This window comes from Scleropages formosus, chromosome 18, assembly GCF_900964775.1.
Source record: "Scleropages formosus chromosome 18, fSclFor1.1, whole genome shotgun sequence".
NCBI lineage: Eukaryota > Metazoa > Chordata > Actinopteri > Osteoglossiformes > Osteoglossidae > Scleropages > Scleropages formosus.
In genome coordinates, this window is record NC_041823.1 from 21,507,514 (window position 1) to 21,523,005 (window position 15,492).

Sequence of the window (15,492 nt, forward strand, 5' to 3'; positions counted from 1 at the left end):
CTCTGCAGCTGATAAGAGAGGGAGGTACTCAGCTCACAGAAACGGGCTCCTTATTTTGGTTCTTGCTATGTAATTAGTTGGGCCTACAGTGGCAACCAGTGCCTCAGTGCTGATGCTGAAACATAATATGCAAGGCACACATTTTCCGAATGAGAGATACCCTTCTTGCTTAGTTCAATAAGGGCAGCTCAAATAACAGGCTGTGAAGGAAACTTGCTGTTCCAGTTGTCAGAACGCTCCATAGGACGTGCATGGTGCAGTGAAGGAATACTCACATTCTGAAAGCAAAATTCAACTTCAAGATGAAGTGTTCAGAAGCACTGCAAGCCTAGCGCTGGAGAGAGAAGGAAGGCTTTTTGAAAGGCCTTCTGGGTAGCTGGGTGTGGACTAAGCATTGATCATCTGCACGAGTGCCCAAGAGAGATACGTGCACCGAGTTTCGTATGAAAGGTTATCATTTGGATGCACAGGCGGGCTTGGCGCAGTTTTTCCCGGAGAGATGCCTACAGGTTTTTGCTGGGCACCTTCTTACTACAGATGCCTCACAGCCATACAGTTAAATTCAGTAATTTTACAGGAATACAATATATGAAGTAAAGTTCTATATAAGAAGTAGTGTAAAGTGAATTTAGCCATTTTAATGCTGTACCATATAAGGAGGAAAGGAAAGGAGCAAGTTGTTCAAAAGGGTGCTCTCTGTCTTGGGCTGTTCACTGAAGAGAGTGTTCACTGACCTATGAGTCTGAGTGGGAGCTTGAGAGGCAAAGTATTTGGCCAGCACCCCATGCGGTCTTGAGTGTCAAAACACATGTTCTCAGGAGCTGAGGCTGCCAATGTGCCATCTGCTCTGCCCCTCCTTGTCCTGATCACACCGTCACCACACTGGATTCCCAGGGTACTCACATAGCGTGCTTGCATGCTGGCCTTACTGCCAGACTGGACCGACCTGAGTTCAGAATAGTGCTGTAAGCCCCCTTTTTTTACAGCAACATGTTTTTCTTGAAAGAATTCATGAAAGGTCTCGATGGCAATTATGAATCAGATCAAGGTAATCATTCAGTACTTATGCAATACGGTTTACTGCAAACTTTTACCAGCAAGTTTCAAATTTCAGTTTCAAAAGTAAAACTAAAATCAAATTACAACATTTACTGAGACCACAATGTTATGAGATGTTGCTTTTGTCAGTACAACGTGCTTTTCGTATATTATCATTTCATTATGTTTTTGAGTTCCTCCTCTCAAATTTATTTTCTGGTATGCCAAAATTCAAAATTCACACTTACATTAAGTGTTCTCTTCATTTACGTTAAATTGAAACAAGTGAAAGCTGACATTTTACTCAGAAACATTTTTTTGTCACATTGTATATTTACATGTATTTATTTAGGAGACACTTTTCTCCAAAGCTACGTCCAGTGAACTCTATGTAGTGTTATGAGCCCATACACCTTATTCACCAAAGTCACTTACACTGCTAGATACACTACTTATAATGGGTCACTCATCCATACATCAATGGAACACACACTCTCTCTGTCATTTACACGCTCTGGGTGAATCTGAACAGCATGGCTTTGGACTGTGGGAGGAAACCAGAGCACCCAGAGAAAACCCACACAGACACAGGGAGAACATGCAAACTCTACACAGACTGAGCGGGGATCAAACCCATGCCCTCTCACGCTACCTCGGCGCTGTGAGACAGCAGCACTACTTACTGTACCACCCATATTTGAGCTGCTTTGTTTTTGAAGACAGTTTAGTTTTTCTTCTTTTCTGACCTCTGAAGTTTTTAATGCTGTTTTCAAAATGATGGGTGTATTATGTCCATAAGCACAAATAGAACACCTGTTTGAAACAAAGTCAGGTATCAATCATAATGTTATTTATGTTGGCAGTACAATCTCTGGTGGTATGCTGTGTTTTTAGTGAAACATATCACATCTGGCTAGTGTTGTATTTAACCAAATTTAGATATTGAACTGTCTAAATTGAATATATTTCAGTGTAAACACCGCCTCATTGTAATCATGAACCTGACTCGCCACCTGCCTTCCTTACTTCCCTCAGCTCTTCATGATTGACAACAACCAGGTTGATTGGCGAATTGCCATGACCAGACAGCGAGTGCTGGTGATTTCCTTGGAGCTTGTGGTCTGTGCCATCCACCCTATAGACGCCTACTGGTGGTCAGAAATGGACACCTCCGACGTAGCCAAAAATGAAGACATCAGAAACAGCCAAGAGATTAGGAGAAACATCTCATCCCCCCTGTGCTCCTCTGCCAGATACAAAGATGCTCTCCTGGACTCTGAGGTGCTGCTGTCCTCTTTGATGTTCTTGCGCCTATACCTGGTGCACAGAGCAATCCTTCTGCACAGCAAGGTGCTCCTGAGTGCATCCTATAGGAGCATTGGTTCACTCAACAACATCAACTTCACTTTCCGCTTTGTGCTTAAAGTGCTGATGAACAAATATCCTGGCCGCACCCTGCTCTTTTTCATCCTCTTCTTCTGGTTGACAGCATCATGGCTACTCACACTGTGTGAGAGGTAAAGCCACATTTTCGAATTCACTTTTTAATGCCGTGTAGAATGTTGCTTATCAACACAAAAAAAAATTCTATTTACTCACCCTTTCAGACTAAGTCTGTAAGTCAAGTCTGTTTACTGTAGTCCAAGTGAATGCACTTTGTTTAGATTTAAATTTGGAGTCCTACTGTTCATTTTGTGCACAAAGGGCCTGAAGTTGTGTTGTACACATCTTTGCATATCCAAATTCGATTCTGTAGTGATGTTGGTTTAATTGGTGTAAGTTGTCATCCTTTTATTGGAAATGAGGATACACAAGATACAAACAAGTCAACCTGCTATGCTATGTGAAAAGTGCTCATAATCAGTAAGTAACCAAAGTTACATGCACAATGTGACTGTTGAGAAAATGACATTTATATGCATACAATTACATACAGATCAGATTCTAAACGTTCGAATCAGTGGATGGCCACATACTGATGTTTCACGTCCTTGAAGAAGAGTGTCAGAATGGAGTTAGAATGCATTTTTTCTGGCCAGTTTAATGAGAAAGGCTGCATTTTAATTTAGAAGGTGCGGATTGGGAAGACGTATTTCAGAGCTGAACACTGGAAACACTGCAAAAGGATGCCTCTCAGTTGTCCCTCCATGTCTCTTCTCCACAGGCAAACCCAGGTTTCCACGGGCCGCATGGACACTGCTCTTTGGCTTATCGCTATAACTTTCCTCACCGTGGGCTACGGAGATGTGGCCCCTCAAACCGGCTGCGGGAAGGTCGTGTGTCTATTTACTGGAGTTATGGTAAATTAGTCTGATTCGGGGAACTAAAGGGAAAACCAGTATGATACAAGTCAATCTCTAGTGTTTTTCGCTGGACTCTATCTGATCTCAGTTTCAGTTTCACGATCTACATGTCAAAAATGTGCCAGGTGTCTTAATCCTGATCATCAACAGATCCTTTACAGTAAAATAACTATCATTTAGCATCTCTGGAATCTTAACACAATACTAAAGATATATAGTTGTACATACAAACTTTAATAGGTCATTTTTATTAAAATTTCTTTTTAAAAAGTCGGAAGTAATGTAGCTGGTTGAATTGAATTCAGTTTATTTTTATAGATGCTCTTCTCACACTGTGACACAGAGTGCTGAACAAAGGCATAAGACAAGTAATTAGTTGGCTATATATTAAATTACTTCAGTAAATTTTTGCCTTTGCAGATGATCTGCTACATGAAATATACTGTCATGTGGCAGTATTTGATACTAAAATATTTTGCAAACAGATTAGAAAAGAGTCAACATTTAGTCTCATAAAAGCACAGTGGCTTTGTTCTCCTAATGCGCTTACAGATTGAATCTTTTAGTTAATAGCTAGCACATGTATTTTGAGGAAGTGGAAGATGGCCTGATGTAGCCCAAGTGTCTTGTTGTACCATGGGAAAATTGATTGGAAAGAATTTAATGTTATGTATCTGAGTGTATCTAATGTGAAACTAGATGGACAAATATGAGCTTTGCTTTTTAGAGAACGTTGAATAGTGCAACAATTGCTGATGGGATAATCTGCTTTGATAAGGGAGTTCAACTCAACACTAATAATGAGCAAAAACCTTATCTGCAGTATCTCTGATGTGCACATACATGCTGGTCAAATGCATGCGCACTGAGGTTGATTCAAGTTGTATGTTATATTCTGGCAGCAACTAAAGTGGTTAGATGTGTATGATGATGACAAATAGGATCAGAATTTCCAATATAGATTTAATTCCAGGCAGCTCCAGATCAATCAAGTTTATTCTACTTCATTAAGCAGACACTTTTCTCTAAAGCAACTTTCAGTGAACACTATATAGTGTTATCAGTTCACACCTTAGTTACCCAAGGTGACTTACACAGCTATATACACACTACTTACGGTAATTTACTCATCATAGATCAGTGAAACACACACTCTAGGTGACTTAGTCACAAGTCTACCTGAACAACACATCTTTGAACTGTGGGAGGAAACCCACACAGACACAGGGAGAACATGCAAACTCCACACAGACTGAGTGGGGATTGAACTCATATCCTCTCACACCACCCAGGTCCTTTGAGACAGCAGCACTACTCACTGTGCCACCATGCCACCCAGTAGCTCAAGTGGCATTGTATTTGACTGCCAGAGTGTCACACTTGAGCTGTAGTCAAATTGAAGGACAGCTGATGTTCCATTTATTTATGGAACATATCCTTGAAATATAACTGTAATAGGCATTCACTTCAGCTGACACCCTCTAAAAAATGGAAAACCAGCTTCATAACTGTTTGTTCTAATTCTGAGTTATGACCTTCTGAAGCCTATTCTGGAAACAAAGGAACTAGGCTAAGCAGGGTACACCAGCCCATTGCATATTCACTCACCACATGCATTCACACAGTCTGAGCCACAAGTCCACCTGAAACGTGGATCTTAGGACTTTTGGAGCAAATCACAATAGCTGGAAGCTCAAAAGAGCACGGGGAGAACATGCAAATGCAACACAGACCGAGCATCGATCAAATCTAGGCTCACTTGCACAGCTCTGCTGCTGTGAGGCACCACGGTACCCACCGCACCACTGTGCTGCCCAAAGTAGAAAACTGAGCATGTTATCTCTGATGTATACCTAGTTAAAGTACTTTATTTTAATAATCCTTTTCCTGTAAACTCAACCTGCTTTGTGTCCAGTCTTCCAGAAGAAGGAAGGGCAGAAAAGGGAGTGATCTTAGTGGGGCTCTAGGTCCTGATCCGACAGGTCATTGGTACTTTGCAGGTTGGAGAGATTGTGCAGGAGTTGGGGGGAATTTGCATTAGAAATAAACGATTCAAGGTTGTTGCAGATCAAGAGGCACAAGAGGTTTTGGAGGTGAGGGCTGTGGTCGAGGTGCGTGTGTTTAAGCTGGCTGTATCCCGACTGGGCTCCCAGCCTCACCTCTGCTTCATCCGGTTCCGATTGGAGCAGATAAGCCCAAATGAGTCACAAGATTACAAGGGGGGTGAGAGCCAGACAGAGACACCTCCCTGTCACAGTGGAAAATACGCCTTCACTCCTCTTTCTTTCCTTCTGTTTTTATAAGCTTTCCCGTTTTTTTAGGGAAAACTTTCCACAATTTCCATTTTTAGGTGGTTTATAGCAATTGGCACCACCTCAAAATGAGAGTTTGCCAACGAGTGCCCATGACTTACAAAAATTTCCTGTTCTTCAATGAACCCTCGTATAGCCACAGACTTTCAAGTTTAGTTTCATTAATACATTTTAACATTTTCTTTTAGTTTCGAATATTGCAAATATAAGATGCTCTCCTCTGACAAACCAATGGAACCAATGGTTTCCTTTAAATAGCATAATGTTCTTGCATGTGCATGAGACACAGGGGCCCTGAATTTTAGTGCTTGCCATTAGATGACACTAGGTGCTTCAAGAAGTGGAACGAGACTTTTCTTGTGTTTTCACTTCTGCAAGGAGCTGTGTGACTTCCAGTGTGCAAAAATTACAGATATTGTTGTTTCTCATTTCTTTCACTAATGCAAGCGAAAAGGACTACAGGTAAACATCTTTTTAGATTTTTTCTCATGGTACCTACATTTTTACAAAATGCAGTGTGGAACCACCCTTTGTTCTGGCCTCAATAGGGGCAAATTAAAGCAATTTTTCATGATGAGCACATGAGCAAAGGACAGTTGAAAAAAATAGCAAAAAGTCATTAGTTTAAATCGGTACCTGCATTTCTTAAAAGTGTAAAACTTTCACTGTTTTTAAATGGAAATCATGTTGTTTCCAAGGGACACAGAAACCATTTACTGTTCTTGTAATGAACTCATGCAGTACTCACTGCATTTGTGTCATGTATTAAAACAATGTATATAATAAGCAGTATGACTTCATTTTAAAGCTGTTGTAGTGAATTAATACCATGGATATAGGAACTAATTTGTGCACAAATATGCATGTCCATTGTCTTATGCAAGTCATCATGAGCAATGCATCAGAATGTCCCCTACTGTATCGACCTCAAATAAATATTTCGGTGACTATAAATAACTCCGTTGATGTGGAAAGCAGCAGCATCATTTTTTCACTTCCTTAACATGGGACTGGTATTGCTACACAATCCAAAAAACATTATAGGGCATTCTTGGTAAAACATTTATCAAATCATTATTTTAATCAGTAAATGAAAGTTTTGTGAATATTGGATATATCAGTAACAAAGATAAAAAACATATTTGAAGAATGAAATAAACTGAATGTTAAACTCAGCAAAAACTTTCTTGTGCTTTATCATTTTGAAGCTAAGATTAAATTTAGTTTATTTGTTAAAAACATTAAAAATAATATAATGTATGTAAAACACAAAATATATTTCATTTATTTGTACAGCCTTATAGATATACATATATTAAACACAGAAAATATGTTAATATATTTGATATTAATTGAAAATGAAACAGTGGCAAAGTAGTGCAGCATGTAATTCTGTTTGTTTGCAGCTTCTGTGCTCTAAGCTCAGTTGTGGATTTAAATCTGGTTCAGTCTGTGTGGAGTTGGTTTTCCCTGTGTTTGGGTTTTCTTCAGGTGCTCCACTTTACGACTGTCCAAAAACATGTGTACCAGATGAACTGGTAACTACCAATTGTCCTCAGTGTGTGTAAGTGTGAGTGATTGAGTATGCATGTTATTGCCCAATATGTCATCCATGGTGTTCCTTGCCCCACAGACTATGCTTTTTGGCTTCAGACCACTGAGACACTGGATTGGGCTTGTTGTAATTGTCAGTGAATGGATGGGTGGGTTGGAAAAAGGCTTAATTTGTGTAATGAACCTTACTTTGATGACAGTTTGGACTTATTAGCAAATGTAGTTTGCCTCCTTCAATTTGCATAAAAAATTTCACAAGAAATGCTCTCTGTGACGCATGAGCACCCCCCACACAAAGGATGTGGATTTTCATGAATATCTCAGTTTTCTTCTAGTTATGTCCCTTTCAGAGATCTTGTGACTCTTTATCATGTGTGAAAATAATGAGATCCAAAGTAAAAAGTTTTAAAGAAAGTGGTAAAAAAACGGCAAAGGAAAGCCTGACTTTTTAAAAAATTTGAAGAAGTAAAACACAGAATTTCATTGACAACCTGGGACGAGCGGTTGTAGACATTGTGTGTGAATATTAATATTATATTGTAATATTATAAAATAACAACAGAATCCATCCATTATTTGTAACCACTTGTGCTATGCAGGGTCACAGTGGTGTGGAGCTTATCCGGGAACCGCAATGCAGAGTACGCTGTGTATAGAATGCCATGGAAGGGCAATCACACACATACTATGTGCAATTTAAAGCCAACAGTCACCCTAAAATGCATGCACCCTAAAATATTACTGGAGGAGACTGGAGCAGTCAGAAGAAACACAGGGGGAACATGTAAACTCAGACTGAGCCCGATTCAAACCTACAATATTAGCAGGTAATTATTTTGTCAACAGTGTCACCTTCAGAGTATAGCTTATTAATCACACAACATTAGAGGTGCTGTAGTATTGCTGTCCTGTCTGGAGGGCCATAGGTCATGTCGGTGTGTTCTGTGTGTTGGCTTTCAGGGAGTGGCTTGCACTGCCATGCTGGTGGCCGTCATGACGAAGAAGCTGGCGCTGAACAAAGGAGAAAAGCATGTGCATTATTTCATGATGGACATCCAGATCTCCAAACGGGTGAGACAAAACACAGATTAATGGTATTTTATGTATTTTGTGCTCGTGCATTGTACCTGGTTCTAAACACACTGCTTTTGTCTCCAAGAATAGGAAAAAAAAACATTTAAAATTTAACTCTGAAAACTACTAGTGCCCATTTAGCTAAATTTCCAAAGACCTGTTAATTCCAGATTTAAAAAAAAAAATCCTGCTGCTTCCAATAAATTAATAAGAAAAGCTTACAAGTGTGAGCACGGTATCTTTGCTCCACAGAAAGGCAACCATTTGAAGAACAAAGAGGAAGAAAGGAGGAGGTTTCCTGGCTGAGAGCAGTAATATTTTCCGTATGGCACCCATGCTATAGTTGAGAGTTTTTTTTAAATATTATTTTTCCTTAAATAGGGCATGCCAGAGGGCAAATCAGTGTGGGAAAAGGGATAGGTGGGGGTCTGCTAGTGGCGTTTACCAGTATCCATATATCCTCAAAAAGGCGTCAAAAAGGGAAAACAATAGTGTCCGTGTCAGGAAAAAGACTTGTGTCTGGCCTAGGCTCAGGTCAGTTCAGACAGGAAACAAAAGGCGTTGACGTGTGTGTTTGTGGGTGTGTGTGTATGTGTGTGTGTATGTGTGTGTTGTTGGCATGTTGCTGTAAAAAAGGAGGTGGGGGGGGCACTTCATAGCACTCTCGAACAGGATCCATCTGTTTGCTTATCTGGAGGAAGGAGGAGAGGACTGAAAATAAACGTGCATTGCGGAAGATACTATCACATTTTCCATTTGTGAAAATAGAAAAGGGGCCTGAGTGTGAGCAACCTGGATGCCAAGAGCCCACTTGTTACCGTGGGCACTGCCCACCTTGTATAGACGCTAGAAACACATCATGGATGTTTACCCAATGGTATCCTCAACACTATCTGGCACGACAGTCAAAAATACATCAAAAGAATTCTTTCAGCCTAAACTAATGTCCTACCTTGACTAAGATTATCTCCTCTACTGCTGTTTGCAATATTTACTTCCACCTTTGTGTCTGCTCAGGAGATAATAGTGGAGGCTTAAGAGGTCAGGGGGATAGGAGAATGGGAAGTAAAAGTGAACGTTTAAAACCTCAGGCATAATGCAAAAAAAGCAAGCCATTTCAGTCACCTTTCCCAAATACCACTTGTACTTTTTATACCCACTGATGCAGCTGTACGTTTAGATTAAGTTTGTGGCTCAAGGGCGCAGCAGTGCTCCAACTGAGTCTCGAACTGGAAGTCATCAGGTAACATGTCCTTAACCGGTATGTGTTCCGTTGGTGCACTACTGCAGACGTAAGCCGTAAACAGCGGTAAAGGCTGAGAACATGGACACATTGCTACAAGCTCAGTGTTTGTCGGAAGGTGTTGTGTAATGAACCATCAATGTGAGAAATGGATGTCATGATGCAGTCAGAGCAGTTTGATCTTATTTGCGATTATGCTCTCATATTATTGCATTACGCAACAGCATAAGGGGGGTGTGTTAGTGGCAGATGACTGCCACATGCCTCCACATTGCTTAGGGTGCATTGGTGTAAGGCCAGCGGGCGCCTGACGCAGCAACTTCCTTCCCAGTCATGGTCACATCCTGCTGCTAAGCACATCCTCGCGTGCATACTCACGGACTGCAGACCACTGCTACTGTCTCTCATTTATGCTGACGAGAATAGGGAAGGCCATCTGGACAGGACTCCCACATGCATTTTGATGGAATTACTCATATTAGTACATCCTTCACAGTAATGACAGTGACAATAATATTCTCAAAGAAGAAGGCGCTCAAGTGGAATCAAACAAATTAAGTTGGACTGAAACACAAAACTTTTATAATTGTACACTTATACTCGGATGGCCTCCAGCAGGTGTCTCCGCTGCCGCCAAAGTTCACAAGTACTGCTGTTTATATACTTTATAGTGTAATTTATAAAGTATATAAACAGCAGTACTTGCTGTCAGTGTGCTATTGGCTTCCACTGTCTTGCTCTGTCATTCTGTGTGTACATATTAATACCTGATTTCTTTATTTCCCAATTAAAAATTGTTAAATGGGTTTTTTATTCATATTGGCATATCCTTCACTATACAAATACAACTCGATGATTCCAAACTATACTACGATGTTCAGCATCTCAGAGCTGATGCAGTTTTATAACTTCACTAATTTCTGGTAGTGGCTGCTCAACATTCAGTACAGCACATACAAATGACCACTTTGTGTAGCCTCAGGAGCAGCATTGTCCAATCCATGTTGATAGAGCAGTGATGCTGACCAACAGATGCTGGCAGAATACCGTTACTGACCTAACTTCCTTGTGGCAGATCCGTCACGCTGCAGCTAATGTGCTACGGGAGTGCTGGCTGCTGCACCGCACTGATGTCGCCAAGAAGGACAGTAGCGAACATCGGCGGCAGCAGAGACACCTGCTGGAGGCCATCCGAGTGTGAGTGTAATCGTACGGTACTGGAAGGTGTTGTGTCCATTTGTCTGTGTGTGTTTGTAGAGGGATTGTTCAGCTACCATAACTTCTGCTTCTGCTAATTTTCTGCATCCCTTTCATTCGATCTGCAGTTCCATGAAGTATAAAGTGACTCATCTCACACTCCCACTGAAAAACAAGCCTATCACAGAGATCAGTAATACAGTGCTACTGCGTATTCGTGTGGCTAAGGAGGTGGTGGCCCTTTCTGTCTCATCTATCTTGGTTGCTCAAAATCACGTACCAGGCTAGTATAATGTTTGAGTTTTGTTCTGCACTTTGTGACTTCATCTAATAACATCCCTTAATCAACACACACCCTGTTGTTTTAATGTCCAAGTGTGTAACGTCTACATTTACCTTTCTAGCTTTTGAATGAGAAAGGTTAACAAGACTTAGCCTTTCCCTTCAGAAGCAAATTAAAAACAGACCTACTTTGCCATTACTTTCTCATTACTGTTAATTTTTTATATTATGCGGAAGAACTACGCAAAGGGAAGAGTGAACTTTCCTAAAGGAAGCTACATTTAGAAATTCAGTGCTCTGGTGAATTTGATCTGTATTTACACTGTTTTTCAGAGTTACAGTATTGGTCTACAGCTTTATAATATAGAACTGTAAAGTAAAATATTTTCTAAAGAATACATAAATGAAGATTTTAGGATTACAAAATGTTAACATTTTTTGCATTGTACTGTTTTATACATATATATATATATATATAAATTTATCCCCACTCGCCCCCTTTTTGCGGGCAGTCTTACTCCTTCAAGCTTGGGTCCTCTACCAGAGGCCTGGGAGCTTGAGGGTTCTGCGCAGTATCTTAGCTGTTCCTAGGACCGTGCTCTTCTGGACAGAGATCTCAGATGTTGCTCCCAGGATCTGCTGGAGCCACTCTCCCAGCTTAGGGGTCACAGCCCCAAGTGTTCCGATTACCACGGGGACCACTGTTGCCTTCACCTTCCACATCTTTTCTAGCTCCTCTCTCAGTCCTTGGTATTTCTCAAGCTTCTCATGTTCTTTCTTTCTGATGTTGCCATCGCTTGGGATGGCGACATCTATCACTATGGCATTGTATGCATGTATATATATATATATCTTCCCAACACTTTTTTCAAAGATTTTTATTGAGTACTGATAATGTGAAAACTTTTAAGGAAAGAAGTGAGGTATAACATTTTTTGCTTGATACAGGCATCATATTTCAAATCAGAAATGTATCACACAAGTTGTATTATCTGTCACTAAAGTTTCAACATAATTAAACTGCTGAGTAAATCTCATTTAATAGAACCTTGTACAGGACTTTGTGGTTTGTGCCACCCCCCCAACAATTCCCAGCTCAGCTGGAACAAAAGTAAAAATATAATTCAAGAAACTCCCATAATCATAACTAATTTCCTATCTCACGTAGGATGATTTCCTCCACTGCTGTTTACAATATCTACTTCCACCTTTCTGCATAGCCAGGAGATGATGGTGGGAGAAAGAGGGGCCAAAAGAGGGGCGGGGGCTGGCGTGGCTGTGGAAAAAAGGAAGTGCAGATGTGTGAATGCATAAAACCACATGAATTGTTATGAGGAGTTAACACAGAGACAGGGTTTTGAGAAGCTGGACGTGTACATGTACACAAGGGTGGAGGGACTGGACTTCCTGTTGTCCTGTTATCAGGACCAAAAGTAGCCTGCTGAGGAACAGGGGCAAGGAGAGTCTATCCCAGTGTCAGGGCAAATAAAAATGAGCTTTAAATTCAAACAAAAAAATCCATAAAAAGGGTCACTGTTCGAGGGTACTGTTTCTTTCTAATACTGGACATTATTAGGTGAACGCCAAGTTTGGCAGAAAAATGCCAAAGTTGATGTTCACTGAATGATCAAAGCCATCTTGTCGAGCATCCAGGGTTCTCTTGAATTTCTAACTGGACATTGTTTTCTAAACATAGGAACTATGTAGAAATAGCGGGCTTTAAATTAAACTGATTTAAGTTGCTTAAGCTGAAAGGAATGATTTCTTGATGGCTGAGTTATTCCTGATATCCACAAATATAACTAAAGAATACACTCAGAGCTTGTCGTTCTGTTTAACCCCATGATTGGAGAGCTTCATCTCTTGCACATACTACAGTACTACAATCACTCTGCACACAGGGGGCATATTCCTCACAGATATTTATGGATACTTATCAAGTTTCTCCTTGCTCATTATGACAGATTTCGGTATCTGCGGCTGAAGCAGAGGAAACTCAGAGACTACGCTAATGAAATGGTGGATCTTCCTAAGGTGAAATAACCTGTAACACAATCCTCCAGTGAGCTTTTCAATGTATGGATAGACTTACAGTATAGTTTCAAAAATGGGGCACTGAACTACAGAACTGCCACATTTTTCCAAAGAGAACATTTTTAAAAGCCTAAAATAGAGCACATTTATTTTGCATTTCAGTATTATTTCCTTGGTAATATACTGCATACAAAAATATACTAACTTTCTGTTGACTTTATTTTGTACTTTATTAATCATTAATGAACTAATTTCCTGATAAAAATGAGACCTCGTTGTTATTTTCCTAGATATGTAACTCAAGGTCAGTGACACACTTTTCTAAGTCTCACTTTTTTATGTTTACTCAGTTCCCAGTATGCACAGCTGCAATTACAACCGAAGGTCAATATAAGGGGTTTGATACAACTTTTTTCCTTTCTCATTTGTATAGATGCAGATGATAATGTGTGACCTAAGTGCCAATTGGAACAACTCATATCGTGAGCTTGAGCAGCGAATCATCTCCATGGAGCAGAAGCTGGACGAGCTGGGACGTTGCTTCCACCAGACATCTGAGATGCTGGCACAGGCTATGCATCGCTACAGTGTTGACAGCAGGTGAGATACTAGGGGGAGCAGTGTCAGCGTGGCTGCTCTCTGAAACAAATCACGTGTCAGTATGCCCTCATCACGGGTCTCTTTAACTTGTACTTAGCTTGCTCAGGGAAATGTGTGAATCAGAATTAACAGCTAGGTTTAAAGTCTTTGAATTATTCGATTCAACTCAATTCAATTAATTTTTTATAGAGCACTCTTCTCATGCAGTGACACACAGCACATGAACATAGGCATAAGGCAAAGAAACAAATACATCAGACAATGAAACAAAGAAGACAGTTGACTACAGACTATTCCATCCATCCATCCATCCATTTTCTTTCCTGCTTGTCATAGTAGGGTCGTGGTGACAACAGGGAGAGCAGTGAGGTGCAGCCACCCCTGTCCCCCGTAACTTCCTCCAGCTCAGTCTGGGGGATCCCCAGCCGTTCCCAGGCCAACTGTGAGATATAATCCCTCCAGCAGGTCCTGGGCCAACCTCGGGGCCTCGTCCCAGTTGGCCGTGCCTGGTATACCTCCAAAAGGAGGCACCCAGGGGGCATCCATATCAGATCCCCAAACCACCTCAACTGGCTCCTCTCAATGTGGAGGAGTAGCAGCTCTACTCTGAGTTTCTTCCGGATGTCCGAACTCCTCACCCTATCACAGAGAGTGAGTCCCAACACCCTGCGGAGAAAACTCATTTCGGCCGCTTGTATCCGCGATCTTATTCTTTTGGTCATTACCCAAAGTTCATGACCATAGGTGAGGGTAGGGATGTAGATCGACCGGTAAATTGAGAGCTTTGCCTTATGGCTGAGCTTCCCCTTCACCACTACAGTCCGGTACAGCAACCGCATTACTGCTGCCGCTGCTCTCACTCTGCGGCCGATCTCACGCTCCCTTTTCCCCTCACTCGTGAACAAGACCCCAAGATACTTAAACTCCTCCACCTGGGGCAAATTCTCTCCCCTTACCTGGAGGGGGCATGCCATCCTTTTCCGTGAGAAAACCATGGACTCAGACTTTGAGGTGCTGATCCTCATTCCAACCACTTCACACTCGGCTGAAAACCGTTCCAGTGTGTGTTGGAGGCAATCATGTGACGGTGCGAAAAGGACATCATCATCCGCAAAAAGCAGAGACGTCACTTTCCAACTCCCACACAGAATGCCCTCCTGGCCTCGACTGCGCCTTGATATCCTGTCCATGAAAACCACAAACAGGAGTGGAAACAAGGCACAATCTTGGTGGAGTCCAACACCCATACTGAACAAGCTCGACTTCATGCCGAGTATGTGGACACAGCTCTCGCTCCACGTGTACAGCGACCAAATGGCCTGTAACAGTGGCCCTGGTACCCCATACTCCCTAAGCACCTCCCACAGAACTTCCCTGGGAACACGGTCATAGGCCTTCTCCAAGTCCACAAAACACATGTAGACTGGATTAGCGAACTCCCACACCCCTTCAGTTATCTGTGAGAGGGTAAAAAGCTGGTCCACTGTTCCACGGCCAGGACGGAACCCGCATTGTTCCTCTTCATTACGAGGTCCAACTATCAGCCAGAGCCTCCTTTCCAGCACCCTGGCATAGACTTTCCCCGGGAGGCTGAGAAGTGCGATACCCCGATAGTTGGCACACACTTTCCGATCCCCTTTCTTAAAGATAGGGACCACCATTCCAGTTTGCTAATCCAAACGCACTGTCCCCGAGGTCCATACAACATTGCAGAGGCGTGTCAGCCATGACAGCCCTACAACATCCAGGGCCTTAAGCAGTTCCGGGCAAATCTCATCCACCCCCGGTGCTTTGCCACTGTGGAGCTTACCAACTACCTCAGTGACTTCTACCAGGGAAATGGACTCTGACAGCC

The 15,492-nt window shown here is 41.7% G+C and overlaps 1 protein-coding gene across 1 annotated transcript in view; it reads left to right on the forward strand.

Annotated features, from left to right (window-relative positions):
* kcnn4 (potassium intermediate/small conductance calcium-activated channel, subfamily N, member 4) overlaps positions 1-15,492 on the forward strand; it is a 35,230-nt gene that overhangs the window by 9,557 nt on the left and 10,181 nt on the right. Inside the window, exons 3-8 of the mRNA XM_018732153.2 lie at positions 2,074-2,555; positions 3,203-3,338; positions 8,168-8,278; positions 10,600-10,721; positions 12,968-13,037; positions 13,471-13,637. Of these exons, the coding sequence (XP_018587669.1) occupies positions 2,074-2,555; positions 3,203-3,338; positions 8,168-8,278; positions 10,600-10,721; positions 12,968-13,037; positions 13,471-13,637 (1,088 nt within the window). The remainder of the gene's footprint in view (positions 1-2,073; positions 2,556-3,202; positions 3,339-8,167; positions 8,279-10,599; positions 10,722-12,967; positions 13,038-13,470; positions 13,638-15,492) is intronic.